Source organism: Chrysoperla carnea, chromosome 3 (assembly GCF_905475395.1).
Source record: "Chrysoperla carnea chromosome 3, inChrCarn1.1, whole genome shotgun sequence".
Lineage (NCBI taxonomy): Eukaryota > Metazoa > Arthropoda > Insecta > Neuroptera > Chrysopidae > Chrysoperla > Chrysoperla carnea.
Genome location: NC_058339.1, coordinates 39,105,130 through 39,121,283, shown reverse-complemented (window position 1 = coordinate 39,121,283; position 16,154 = coordinate 39,105,130). Strand labels below are relative to the sequence as shown.

General features: G+C 29.4%; 1 protein-coding gene across 1 annotated transcript in view; it reads left to right on the top strand.

Annotated features, from left to right (window-relative positions):
* The window catches only part of LOC123295464 (ankyrin repeat domain-containing protein SOWAHB), a 260,344-nt gene that overhangs the window by 239,219 nt on the left and 4,971 nt on the right, over positions 1–16,154 (top strand). The window contains exons 8-11 of the mRNA XM_044876830.1: positions 6,699–6,788; positions 8,060–8,065; positions 13,705–13,777; positions 14,200–14,292. Of these exons, the coding sequence (XP_044732765.1) occupies positions 6,699–6,788; positions 8,060–8,065; positions 13,705–13,777; positions 14,200–14,292 (262 nt within the window). The remainder of the gene's footprint in view (positions 1–6,698; positions 6,789–8,059; positions 8,066–13,704; positions 13,778–14,199; positions 14,293–16,154) is intronic.

The window sequence follows — 16,154 nt, the reverse complement described above, 5'->3', positions numbered from 1 at the left end:
TTTAAAGTTTCAAGTACTTATGTAAACTTACGAACATCTATTTCTTCAAACTGCTATATTTTATAACGACTACGAATTTTAAAAAAAAAATTTAGCAATATATTCTACACATATTAAGGAATCAATTTATGCAACAACAAGAAATCGATTTTTGGAATTCAAGAGTCTTTAAAATGTTAAGATTCATTGTGGATTCATCAGATCTACATCGTCGAATTTTCGAGTGAAAAACGTTACCTCTATATTACTTGGTATAAAAACTAACAATTTTCTTCAATATTTCCACCAATAATGTTAACAAAACTTCATAGAACTTTACTGCGCCATGACGAAACAATGCAATATTTAATTCCAAAAATGATTACTTAAATTAATTAATTAATTAGTATATTTGTGTAGGTATATTATTATATAGGTTAACATGGATAGATTAGAATTAACGGGTTCTGTTAACTGCTCTAATGTAATAATATATAGCTATAGGTAATTTACATTCGAAAATCACTATATCATGAATGACTAGCTTTAGGACATATATACTATTAATAAATTTATTACACATATGATTATTAATTTAATAACTAATTATATTCTAATCATAATTAATATGATATTTAAGCAATAAATAAATATAATTATATGGTTACTTTAATTAAGTGACAATTTTAATTAAATTTTTTTACTGGAATTAGGTGTCTTTATAAATTTATTGCGTACAAATTGCGTGGTAGTATTTCAACACAAAGCATCCCACACTTGTACAATCAACTATTTTACTTTTTTAGTCTTCCGTCGGACGCAGTTTTTCTTACAACCACTGCTCGGACATTTTATGAGGTCAATCGGCAGAGCAATCTAGGTTGATGCATTAACACTAACTTGAGTTGGCCTTGACACCTGTCGCTGTCAATTTCATCATCTTTCGATGATTCCTACGTAATTTTCTCACCTAATTTGTACTAGATATTTAGGGGGTGTCCGATTATTTGAATAAATAAATGACCTATTAAAAAAGGTCTAAACTATTAAAATTAAAATTAAAACCTTAATAAATTATTGAAAACAAAAAAAAACCGTTGTGCCCGACTAATTAAGGATGTATGAACACGGTAGTGGGGACACAAATTTAAAAAAATATATTTTTTAAATTTTGATGGTGAATTATGCTATAAATTATTATGTTAAAGCTATAATTCATGAAATACCTTCGCAATGCAACATAAGATAAAATATATACAATTCTATCAAAATAATGACCATTTAAAAGATTCAAGGAGACTATTTGTCAGAAACTATGTTCCATTTTAACTTCAGAGTTTGACAAAAAATTTGCGTTTTTTCGTTGAATTCAGGACAGTTAGGTAATTATCTTGCTTGTAAACGTGGACATTATCTTTTTCTTTCACATTGAAGATGCCATTTTTAAGATCGCATCTAAGAACTATTTTTTCTACGAAAATTAAGAATAACAAATGCAAAAATCGTTCTTTCGAGTATAGACCAAAGTGGTTTTTGTATTCTCTTTTCATTTCGTTATGTGAACATCCTCAACGGATACTTATCAATTTTAAGCTAGTAATTTTCATAAATACGATTTGACAATATATTCTCCAATTTCTGTCTATCCATGTTAAAATGAGCTTTAAAAACTTCCCCTCACTAGACCTATAGTCACCTGCCGATGACTCATTTGACTAGCTATGAAAGTACTATGAGTTATTTAATATTTACCTTCAACTAATTCTTTGAAGGTAAAAATAAGTTATAATCTTCTCGTTATTCTTTTTAAACATTTGACATATTTCGTGTTAATCTAATATAAATAATCTGGTAGTCATATTCTAATATTTCTTTGGTCTACTACACTCATGTATACATACTTGTTTAAGACTTTATTATTGTTTCATTTTATTTTTCTTCCTCCTTTTTTTTGCATTTATAACGAAAAAGATTATATTTTTTTTTAATCATATTTCTTCCGAAAATATAGACTTATGCACTGTATCGAAGGTCAATACAGAAGAGCGGTTGTGTGTTATAAATTTCTTTCATGACCCTTAGAACACAATTTATGAATTCATAAAATATATAAATTTTTTTCCACTATATTTAGGAATCTCTATTATTTCAAATGAGATGAAATTCGATGTGTAGATTTGTTAACCGACTTCAAACGAAAAGGAGGAGGTTATCTATTCGCCTGTTATTTTTTTCAATGTGTGTTACCTCAGAACTTTCGACTGGGTGAACCGATTTTGATGATTCTTTATTAATGGCACAATTCTGACAACGGCATCCATGAGAAAACCACAAAAGTCTTGAATTTGCATTAAGTATGCATGACAAGAGGACGAATTACTCAATATCACGTCAACCGATTTCGATGATTCCTTTTTTTAGTGACCAATTAGTAAGTGTACTTCAGATTCACTAAAAATCACAAAATAAAAAAAACTTTTACCAAAAAGAAAATCAACTTCAAAAGAAAAACTTTTCCAAAACAAATTAATATGCACTAAAAAGTAAAAAAATTATTGTTATTTTTAGAGTCGTTGTCAGCCAAGGAACCAACTCTGGCAGAACAGTTTGCAACATTAGCTTGGCTGACACCGACTTCAAAAATAACAATAATTTTTTTACTTTTTAGCATATTAATTTGTTTTGGAAAAGTTTTTCTTTTGAAGTCGGTTTCCTTTTTGTTAAAAGTTATTTTTTTTTAGTAGTCAGAATAATGTTAAAGGCAGTTGGTTTCACTATTTCGAGGAAGGTGAAATTCTCTGGGGAAAAACTGCTTTTTTCGATGTTTTGAATGTTTCTCAGCAGCCTCTTTAAATTGAGGTACAATCAAGAGGATATCAACAACTTCTCCGCGCGTACACACGAGATTTACGAACATCTGAAACCCTTCAAATTGAACATAGGGTTAAAAATCTGCATGGCAATTGTCAAAGAAGTTCTTTTTTGGGGTGTCAACTTCTCAGTCGCCGTCTTACCATTTACATGAGGAAAAAACTTTTCGTGATTTTCAAGGATTTGCGCACCCGCAATGCTACCCCTGAACTAAAAGGTTGAGTTAATATTAAGGAAGTGCCTTTTAACAGTTTCGACACTCTGACCCTCTTTCAACCTTTGAATATAAATATTTATTTGTTCAAAAACATGAAAAGACAACAATCTCATGTCAGTAGAAAACATTAAATAATAAGAAGCATCAAATGAAGGAGAACTATGACTTAAATGATAGAGCTCTTTTACTCACAAGTATTTTTATATAGGTACTTGTATGTATATGATAAATATGCTGATATGTTTAATTGATAGGCCTCACAACTAATTACAACGTTTTCTTGTTTTAATTGATACTTTTGTTTAAAGATTCTTAACGAGATTTGAATCAAAGGTATACTTACCTATTTATATTCTGACAAATGAGTGAATATTTTGTGATTTTACAAAATAAACAGGAAATCATCGAGACGTAAATGTAAATAATCATAAATTCGTTCACCTTTTTATTATCTTTTTTGTAACAAGTGCAAAATTTATATTGCTATTAAAAAATCGTCCAGCTGAATTCCCATTTCCCAGAGAAACGAAACGCTTCGACAATAAGTCAAGGATAGACAAGACAAAACTAAAACTCGTGTTTTTCGATAGATATTCGAGAGATAGTTCGAAGGACAATTGATAATTAATCGATTTTATTTACTTCGAATTCTTATCAACCACCAAAGAAATAACTTTTATTTTTATTTAAGAGATTTCGATACCAAAACGAAAGTGCTACCAAAAAACTGAAATTTTGTGTGTCAATTAATGAGTATTTAATACATCTTCTGTATAAATTTCAAGATTATCTGTACGGTTTACGATAAATTAATTATTAAAATCAGCCCTTTTTACATGGTGATATATGAAAAAGTCGTAATAAATGTTGGTTTTTAGTCTAGTGCTTTTAAAAATGTTAAAAAAAAAAAAAAACATTTATCTGCTCCATCTATAATCATCATTTTGAACCATAAATTAAAGATTTCTGTAAAAATTTAAAAAATGGTAAATGTCAAATTAAATTAAATTTTTTTTATTTATTTTTTTAATATATCTTTATAAATTATAGTTCATGTGTTATTCTGATATATCAGCTATATTGCTGAACAGTTTCATTAAAAATCATTCGCTTGTTTTAGCGTAACAAACTAACAAACAAACAAACAAACAAGCTAACAAACATGCTTACTTTCACAATTATAATATATAGGGATGATTCATTAAGAATAATCACTTAAGCCTTAGATATTTACTATTCAGGAATATTATTTAAGTGTGTTTTAAGTCGGCTAAAACACAAATTTCAAATATGTTGAAAAAACATCAAATAAACAAATTTACAAGGGAAAAGAGAGAATTTTCTAATTGTTTTTATTTTATTCACAACAACAATTGGTAAACAAAATTGAATTCCATTTGTGAATTTATTTGAAAAAAATATTTCTGATGATATATAAAAAAAAATACACTAAACAGTGAACACAATTTATAAATGTCGCGGCAATAGACAACAATAAGAGTATACTAAGAGTCAGAGTCAGATTGGTATTTTTAACATTATCGGCGGATATTCAACACCCATATCAGTATTCAATCTGCATGCATATAATTATCTTTTATATATATCTTCTCCACATTGAACAAAAAAAAAAATATTACAACAAAAATTATTTGTTTAGAGAGAAGAAAACTATGCTATAATAATTTAATGGAATCTTTATATTTATTATCTTTTTTTAAAACTAACTGTGATAGAAAGTTCTTATTTTCATCCAGAGAATATCCAATACCTTAATAAAAAAATAAACAAGTGAAAACAAATAATTAACTGAGCTAATTGTTGAAATATCATGTATAGACAGTTTTGATTACGCAATCTTTCATTAACACGTACTATATAATTTGCGCCTAATTTTCACCCTCGGAAGTAAACGAAATGTTTAAAACAAAAGTTGTTTATTTTTTTAAAGGAACATTTTTTACATTTAAAATTTTGTTCCACCTCTTAACGATCTACAAGATTCTTCTTGGATCCTACGGACCTAATTAGCCTATGTTGTTCATTTAGGCCCTTGATCTCATTTTTTACACCCTAAGCACGCTATAAAAATTTTAGCTTGATATCTCTTCTCTTAGCGAAAAAAGTGCTGAGAGAACTTTTGTAGAGAATAAAATTGTCTAGAAAAAATGTCCTGTGCGTAATAATTTTTTGCGTAAGTCACATATTAAACAATCTACTGGAAAGTTCGCGCAAAATTTGAAACTTAATTCCATAACAGCAACATATACATGGATATTTTACTATCAAATAGCGTTATTAATGTTTTAGAGGCGCATAAGCTGCTTTAAAATAACTCTGTATGCGTTTCGTTCGGGAGTGCGCAACTTTGGTGACCTCTGACGACTCGAACCAAAAATGCGATTTACCACATAGCAAGCTTAAAATTGATTGGCTGTAAAATTAGATCAAAGTATAAGTTCTAATCGTTTCGGATTGAATATAAAAATTAACATAATCAGAAAATTAATAGTCTGATCTACTGTGGTCATAAACACAACGACTTGTTATAATACTTAGCTGTAACTGCATCGCTTTGTTTACATACGTGATAATTGCTTAAATTGTTTTTTTTATAGCTAGCTTTTGTTTAGCGAGTTTTATCCGCTTAAACATATTCTTCTTATAATAACTATTTCTGTTTAAATAATGTTCATCCAACTTAGTTTTATTTTTAAAAAAAGTGTGGACTAAAAAGTATCAACAAATTTTTAATAGAATGTAAAAAAGCGTTTAGTGCTCATTATTCTTCTTAAATTTATAATCAATATTTTGTAAGAAACAGTACCTAATTATGATGAGAAAGCATGTAGAGAGCGCGCTCCAGGCCCGGCAGGTCATACCCAATCCGAGTAAGACCACGAGCCACCAATATGAAACCGTTTTCACCACCAATTCTCTTCTTAGGAATTTTTGACTTATAATTTTTTTGGTTGGCATTGCCCATCAGATACAATTGTTTGTCTTTTTTAAATTACAGCATATTTTGAAAAATAAATTTTCGCATTTTTCTGGGATATACTGTAAGCCGCCTTTACGCTCCCCTATAATTGTTTCAAAGGAAAGTTGTTAATTTTTTTATAAAAACATTTTTTAAATTTAAACTTTTGTTCTATCTCTAACGGTTCAACATAAGCAAAACTGAAAATTTTAACATTTTTGAATCATTATATCTCAAAAACTATTAGACATATGGAGCTGTGAGTTAGCGTCAATTGTTTCAAATTTAATATACTCTCAAAATGATAGTAGCAACTAATGTCAAAAGCTGATAGTTTTGAATTGAACTGAAAAAAGTCCGAAATTTTTGTAGTTTTTCACGGATTATGCAGGTAACATAACTTTTTTTGCTTGCACACTCCCCTGATGGGTCCAAACAATATACCAATAAAGAAGCTTTACATCACGTTGTTGCGATTTTAATGTAAAATTTTACTCGCGTATTATTTCAGCTATCTTTATTTTGGTTTCGGTTTTAGAATAAAAAGATTTCATAATAATTATTTAAATTTTAAATAAAAACAGATTAGTTAAGAATATGTTAAATTGATAAAAAAAAAATTAAATTAAATTTTATTATTTTTAATTCTAGACTGCATTACATTGGGCTGCAAAACATGGAAATGAAAACATTGTGAAACTATTGGCTGGCACCTATCACGCAGATGTTAATGCACGTACGGTAAGTTTTGATGTAAAATTGAATTCACTTAATATTTTAATGAACGCTATACCTAATGTCACAATGCCGATAATACCATTATGATTAGACGTTACATGAACAAGACAATGAGAAAAAAGGAAAAATGAGAAAATATTATTTAACCATTTGGTTTTCGATATCGTTGAATCAAAAAAAAAGTATAAAAATTCGGTATTTTATTTATAATTACATTTTCTGGCTACCGTAATTGAATTTCTCACATTTTCCAACTTCAAGAGACCTTAATTTCCAACTGCTAAAATGACTTTATTTAAAATTTTGTTCGTTTGATGTCCCCGCTTTAGGGAGTTATTCCCGACAGAGGGGAAGTGTCATCGAAATTTTTTCCTGGAGAAAAGGAGTCCAAAGACCTTAAAGTCCGTCCATTAAAAAAAATAATTCACTTTGAACACCTTGATTTGGTTCATTTACCTAATATTTTTTAGGAAAAATACATTTTCGTATACAATTTTTGTTAAATGTATGACCATTATCCTCTTCTTTTGAAATGAACTATAACAGATTTTGAACTCTTTAACAAAGATTAACTAGTTTTTTAGGATACAGAATAAAAACTTTTGTATTATATGAAAGTGAATTTTTATGTACAATTTTCATGGATGTTAAACAATAATCTAGGGATTTTCTCATCATTTCATACAAATCTTTCATCTTTTTTTTTTATTTTGTTTTTCAACAGTTTCCCTTGTACATTTATATAAAAAATAAATCGTAATTTACACATAACACTTTTTTTTATACGATTTACATTTGAAACTTCTCGTAAAAAATAAATCTTTACTGGTGTTGTAAATATTACAAATGTAACTGTTATCATCGTGAGATATTTTTAATCTTCATGGCAACAATTACGATTGTTTCTGGCAAACCAAGGCCATATGCGCATCCTGACGTTAACGTCAGGCTTAAGTCTACGTTTGATACCGTAGATACCAAAAAAATTTGGCTGAAAATGGTGACATTTTCTTAGCTCTCCCTTAAACAACTCTAGTCCTAGTGAATATAAAACATTTTATATTTATTGCTAAGTTATTACATCACAAATTTTAGTATACCTTATTTGTTATTTGAAAAAATTCATTACTCCATGGAAACAAATTTTTTTTTCTGGAATCCTAGGATCAATATTTTGTAATTTTTGTTGTTATAATTTTTAATTCTTTTTTTTTTCTGTTTCATGTGTTATTTATTATATTCAATGTTGAATCATTTTGGATTGAAAACGACAGAATGGGGTAAGTAATCAGCCGAATACTTACAATATTATTTTAATTTTTATTCGGATATTAAACAAAAGTTACCTTAAACCGATTACGTGATATCACAAATTTCAAGTGATTATATACAAATGTTAGATAATAATACTGTTAGTTATGAGTAAAATCATATGCCCGATTTTAAAGAAAGTACAAGATTGAGACCTATATTTGCGGAAAAATCTTCATTTTCGAGAGCAATGAATAAAACCAAAATCTAGATCGGTTTTACTCATCACTAATCGACGTGCTATTTTTCTACACAAATGTTCCATCTCTTACGTAATAATATTGTCTATGTTTTTAATAAATATCAATTATTTTAGCTGCTACCACTGGCGCTAGCTGCGTTTTACACCTAAAGAATAATGACAATTGATCTTATCTATCCTACCTATCATTTACTATAAACGCAAATCCAGAATATTTTTTGGAGAGGGGTTTTTATTACTGAGCTGTGAATATTGTATGATTTATTTCTTAAGAACTTGAGTATTATTAAATTAATTACCTCATTTACGAACTCCAACTCACTTCTTACGTCCTAAGCACGCTATAAAAATTTCAGCTTGATATTTTTTTCGTTTTTGAGTTTTCGTTTCGACGGGCGTTCAGACAACCGGAAATGAACTAATTAGGTGATTTTATGAACACCTATGCCAAAATTTGGTTCGAAGTATCAACATTTTTAAGCGTTACAAACGTGGTACTAAACTTAATATACCTTGAATATATTTCATATATACATGGTATAAAAATTACATGATTACATTCCATTGATTAAAACTTAATGGTGCGTGAGCTGACATCTCTTGTATCTGAGAGCGGTTGCGTTTAATTAACGCAAGAATGAGTGCTGGTCGAGTCACCCAATTTCTGTCACGCTTTAAATTGCATTATTCAGGTGTCAGGTGTACTTAATTCCAGCCTAATTTCAATAGAAATAGAAATATCCAATATCGAGCCGTCTTAAAATAAAATTTGTCGTGTCGTTCCTAGGTCGTACCATTAGTATACTGAAAATATTATTACAATTTTCTCATATTAAAAAAATTATATATTTCCATCAAGAATATTTAAAATTTCATCTCTCTAAACTTTTAATAATACCTTAAAGATTTTGAAACACTAAGGCATTCTCCTAGGCCATTCTATTAAAACAAACAAAACAAATAATAAAATCCCAAAAAAGAACTTCTTCCCATTAAAAATATATATATTTTTTTTTGTTTTTTATAATTAGTTAATTAAGAATATAAACCTCCTGTATATATAAAATAAAAAAATAAAAAAAAGTTTTATTAACAAGAGGATAATAATTGTCCTGCATTATGTTGATAATAATATTATTATTCTAATCCTATTATAAAATCCTTTTTATATTAGTGGCATGGCGCTCGCTTGCTCGTTCAGTTTTGGTTTACTGTATATCGTATAATAATAATATAATATATAAATGTATTTTATAAAGTAGACCTCACACGACGAACGTATATAGGTATATATGTACATACATTATACAACACTTTATATAGGTAATAGTATAGACCACAGATTAAATATAACAGGTCATATTATAATATAATAATAATACCCAATAATAACAATAAATGTACCTATACTTAATGTACATATTCGATCAAAAAATTCAATATACTAGAATTTAAAAAAATCTGAAGCAAAACTGCTCTCAACTTTACCATAAGTCCATTCATACTCATGGAAAAATGTGAATAATCATTAAAACAAGTGAAAACAAACATTGACTTAATTGTTGAAATACCATGTATAGAAAGTGTTGATTATGCAACGGTTTATTTTTTTACGTAATGTAAGTAAAAAAAGATAGCCACTATTACACACAAAGTTATAAGAGTACCTTTCCTCTCACTTCCTCAGTATACAGGTACCTGAGGTACAGGTATCTTTCTTAACTTAATTTGCACCCTCACGGGTAAACAATGATATTTGCGAAAAAATGTTTCAAACAAAAGTTGTTTATTTTTTATAAGGAACATTTTTTACATTTAAACTTTTGTTCTATCTCTAACCGTTTACAAGATACCCCCTTTAACCGTTTACAACCGTTTACCGAGACCCACTTGACCTATGTTGCTCATTTACGAACTCGATCTCACTTTTTACGTCCTGAACACGCTCTAAAAATTTCTGCTTGATATCTTTTTGCGTTTTTCAGTTATCGTGTTGTCGGACAGACAGGCGGACAGGTAGAAAGACGGACAGGCAATGGACAAATTAAGTGATTTTATGGACACCTATACCAAAATTTTGTTCGTCGCATCAATATTTTTAAGCGTTACAAACTTGGAATTAAACTTAGTATATTTTGATATGTTTCATATATACATGATATAAAATTTGTCCAACCCTTATATCTCAGTACATTTCTGTAACTGGAAACTCAAAACTCTCTTTATCTCTGCTAGTGTGCGTTTATCACGATCGCCTGGTCGATTCCCGGGCATTAATCCAGCAGTTTAGACAATTTTTGAATGAGAACTAGATCTATACGGCAGCCGGGCAGCGCTTATCAGAGTTACAGATGCTTCAATATTTACTGACTTTACTTCTCTTGATTTCCATCTTTAAATTAAATTAAATTCCCATCTTTACATTTTCATATATACCCTCGAGCGTTCGCAGGTGACTGACTTTCACAAATTGAACTCCCCGAGTACAATTCTATGTTTAAGTATGACAAAAGGCATTACTCATCCAAAGTGTTTTATTCACGTTGAACAGTTAGTTATTTAGAGGCATTTTTTATACGATTCGTGTATCTGCAAAATATAAAAATCGATTTCGAGCAATTAAATTCGCTTTACTTCTCGGGGAGTTATATTTGTATATTTAAATATATATTAGCAAAGCTCATTTTTGCGATATTTCTTCTGCCTCTTCCAGATCATTTAGGCAACTATACCTCAATGTTTTAAAACACCAACTATCTAGTGCAGGAATATCGATTTCGATATGTAAGTTCTATCGATTCTTCTTCCTCATCCCATTCCCTACAGTAGTTATCATTTGTTCTCTCCAATCATTTGATGACGACTGAAACAAATAACCAAATTTCTTGCATGAATCCAAAAAACTTTGGTCTCAAATTAATTAAGTTCAGATTAGTTGAACTTTTGTTCATTTCAGGTGTACACACATAGGTATTATTAGGACTTATAGGTATATAAATTCTTCATATTTATTTATTTATTTCTTATAATTCTTTACATATAGTTTATTTTATTGTTTTATAATCAATATACTTGTCTTTATTTTTTCTATCGTTTTGTTTACTCACCCACACCGTTCATTTAAAGTTGTGTTTCATGGATCATGTCTAGTATTATAATGTGACATTTACAACAGAATTGGCAAAATAAGTAAATAAATTATATAAACTGTGAAAAATAAAAAATTAAAGCATCTACTGATAAAAAGTTGAACCAAATATTATTGGAATAATTTTTATTTGATCCACAGTATCAGTCATTAAACAATTTTTGAAGTTTTTGGAAATTTGAAAATCAATTCTGCTTCAATTTTAACCGCATAATCAATCATATTTTTATTATGAAACTAAACTTTTTACATTTATTTCAAATTTTTTGTGTACTTTATATATCAAAGTCCTCTAAATCGTCCAAGACCGGATATCTAGAGGACCCGGGACCGGATTCCTTGCTTCTGTGTAATTTTTTGACTTTTTTTATATTAAATACAGTAACCTTGACGTTTGAAAGTACGGGATAGTCTGCATCAAATCCGGTAGTTCCGATTTTTTGTAGACTTGTTTATGATGTTGGTCTAATAAATAATCCAAGTTTGTGTCCTCAAGCGCTGAACGCAACTTTGTCAAAAATCGAAAAATCCGTGAAAGTTTTGGATTTTGGCGATTATAACCCTAAAGGGCTAGTTATCCTTTTCAGAAGGTTTTTAAGGTATACCAAGTTTGCTACAATATAGAATCAGCTCTGTAGACCCAATAGTTTCCGAGATAAAGCCTTTCAAAATTTATCGACGAAATTTTATACATCAGAGCTAACGTCAAATTCGGTAGTTCTGCTTTTTAGTAGACTTAGTCAAGATGTTGCCCCAATGAATAATCCAAGTTTGTGACCTCGACCGTCGAACGCAACTTTGTCAAAAATCGAAAAACCCACTCTGTAGATCCAATAGTTTCCGAGATCAATATTTTAAAAATTTATCATTTTTTCTAACTTCGCAATTTTTTGCAATATTATGTCGATTTGAATGAATTTTGACCCTGAACGACACTAGCACACTCCGTCGGAAGTAAGTGGAACTAACTCCCGCTTGAAAAATTCGAGTGAAGTCTGAAATTTTGCAAAAAATTGCGAAGTTAGAAAAAATGATGAATTTTGAAAAGCTTCTTCTTCTGGAAAACTATTGGGTCTTCAGTGATGATTTTAGTCTCATATTAAAAGTTTAAACTGGCTTATTTGCTGAAAAACTTCGGATTATCTGTCTGATGTTTTTTTCTCAATTAATAATTCTTCCAATAAGCAACTTTGGACTTAACTTATTATACCGTTATAAATATTTTACATATACACCTATAGAGGCTATGAAAATCTGGAATAAATGTAGTCACATACTGTTGTCATATTAAGCTGTATATATCAAAATTTATTCGCATAAAATAACATATTAAAGGGTAACTAAGAACACCCCTTTCTTCCATTTAAAAATATAAAAAAAATTTCTGAAAATAAAATTTTACACAGATGTGTCTAACAACGTTCGCTATTCCCCTTTAGTAAATTTAATTGAATATGACAATTGTCACATGTACCCTTTATATTTGTATCCAGCAACAATTTTAAAGGGTATGTTACCATTTTAAACGCATAAATTTATTCGATTTTAAAGTGTAAATGCCAAGATATTATTGCAAAATTTTTATTATAATAATAAATTTTTGATATGACATATCGATGGGCTATTATGAGTCAATAAATTTAAGAATTTTACAATTTTATGATTCGATTTATCAAAACAGGTGGTTCTCAATTCGATTCGTCTAGATATTCAATATTGTTGAAAATAAATAATGGCACTGATTTCACGTAAAACGTTTCTTACAAAGATGAACCAATAGTGAAATTAAATAGTGATGAAATCAAATATAGAATAATCAAAAACAGTTGGTTAAAGCATAATAAATTCCGTACGTGGTATGTTTAGTGTAGCGGGTTCCGCTATCAAAACAAAAATTTGTTTAATTAATAGTTATGATGAGCTGGTGTAGTGCATGGAGGGTGCAACCTTTACTCAACCATACTCAACCTTTCAAAAATTGAGGAGCTAATAATACTCGAATTATCAGCGGAAAGGTGGTATAGAATGAGCTCTATGGCCTATATGTGTCCCTCGTGGCACAGCCAATAGAACCTGACTTAACCAAGATTTTTTTATTTAGACATGTGCCTTGGAAATTCTAAAATTTGGAGTTTTCTAGGTGTCGATCTGTTAGACTGTAAAATATTACGCATGGCCCAAGACGTGTTAGTTTAAATTTTAAGCCTTAAAATTATAATAGTATAAAATAAAAATTTAATCAACACTTTATTTTTTAGGGTTATACGCCGTTACACATCGCAATGCAATTTGGACATACTAACATCTACGAATTACTTCTTACCGTTTATAGTAAGTATACAGTTTTATGTATTATAAATCCATTTCGACTTCAATATATTCATCATCAAATTAGCCGCACTTTCTGATGTGAAAAGAGTCACACCCCCTCTTTGGATCGGGCCCTTGAGGACAGGTCAGAGAAGCTACCCCCTGGATCTGAATTTACCATTGATTTAGTGGCAAAGAGTGTGTTTATGCTAAAACACTGTTGAATTTATAAAGTTTTTGGCCACCTACCTTCTCTTTGGACAAAAGCTGTGTACGCCCATGCATACTGGTAATGACTGTATTACAGCATTATTTTCCCAAAAAGTACTTTTTCGACAGTATGTTTCGCCCATTTAAGTAGTAAAATCTTTTGGGGAAAATTTAAGTTGTAACATTTTGAATTGAACAACCCTGTATAATTATATGAACCTTTTTTTATACAGAAGCTGATCCACAAATACACGATTGGAGTGGTCGTAAAGCATTAGGCTACGTACAAACAAAAAATCAATCAGTAAGCAATGAAACCTTTCGAAGTAAGTATGATAATACAACAATGAAATCAACATTTAGCAGCACGCATGATATAGCTTCCTCTTCTTCTGGATATAGCACGCTACCTTTTGTATATAAAAAGAAGATACGTCCGCCAAAATTTAGTTTTAAAACAATGCGTCCAGAAAAGTATCAGCGTAGTAGAAGTAGATTAAATAGTTTTGAAAAATAATTTTTTTTCAGTATTTTATTTTGTTTAGAGTAGTTTTTTAGTAGCTAAATCTCAGTTAAAATAAATGTTTCCTAGATCCTAAATCCTAGATGTTTATTAATTATACAAATGGTGCATAAAATGGTGATTTAAAAAAAAATAAAATTAGTGAATATTCTTTTAAGTATGGAATTTCTCTTATAATTTTCACGAATTCGTCAATAATATCGTACTAAAAATTTATCAGTCTGTCGATGATGGTAAAAATAGAAATCCTATAAGTTAATGTTCGAGATCTACAACTAATTTGTAATTTAATATGAATATATTAACACACATTAAAAAATAAAATATCGGGTAAAAATTATATGTAGGGAGCGCTGAAAAATAATTGATTCTCGAAGTGAACGGTAGGCGAAATCAGTTTGAGAACCTCTTCTATAAGTTAATAAACAAATTGGCCAAATATAGCAAACTAAATTTAAAATGGCCTAACGCCTCTTTAAATTAGGTTAAAGTCTCCTGTAATTTAGTTCCCCAGTTTTGAAAAATTCCAGGGAAAGAAAGAGACAATCTTATACATTGATCCTATTCCATTTGATCGAATAATATACCGGATATATTAGTCCACCCATACGCCCACACGCAAATGCCAAAATATGCCGTTCGGATATGTATTTTGAAACGGCAGCTAAGATAAATTGAGACGGATAATTTATTTTTAGTTTGTGCAGCCGCCAATGGCTAGATAAAGTCATTTTGTTAAAATTTAGGTTGATGGCTTTTAAAATTGGCTGTTTCTATTCTTGCCTTATGATAGAAGAAGCATCAATTAGAGGCCACAATAATCAAAGTCTGACACGATATGTAATCACCAATTCTAATCGAATTTGCAACGAAATATTAGACATAGCTACAAAATGTAACTTATTCTTTACGTGTAATTAACATTAATTGTCAGTTGTTACATAATATGACGCACCAACCACTCCTTGTTATCTTGTGTCCAAATTCCTGTCTGAACACCACGTATTTCCACCATTTTTAGAAAAAGTGACTTGTTTCTACTCTTTAATTATTTCAATATTTCTTTAAAAAAGCATGGCCGCACCAATCGTAGCTTACTATCTTGTGATCAAACTCTCACCAGTATCTCTAATAGCGCAATCAATATATGCCGTCTAAATGTTAATCTCAAAATATTCCGTTACTTTTCCTCGTGATATACAAAATGATGAAATATCCTGTGAGGATTACACTGCTTATTTAAACTGAGATTTCAATGATATTTTAATTCAAACTGAGAAAAATGGTTATATGAATATTAGTATTATTATTTATGGTTGTTTTCAATAGTATTATTTAGACATGGCTGATAATGTATTAATTAATATAAAATTAATTTAAAAATAGTTAATAAAAGAATGTGACAATGATACTATTATTTATTTTAAACAATTTAATTATCAAATATGGTATAATAATTATTATTATTACAAAATATTGTGCCGCGTGTCATTGGTTCACCATCCCTGGTTTACACTTCGGTTCTCGTCATTCTTCAATTTGAACACTATATTTAACATACCTGACATTTTCTGCATTGTTTATGATATCAGAGAAAAGTCTATTATTAACATAACGTCATTCACTCAACAACAGTGGTCAAAATATTCTTACAGCATTGTAAAA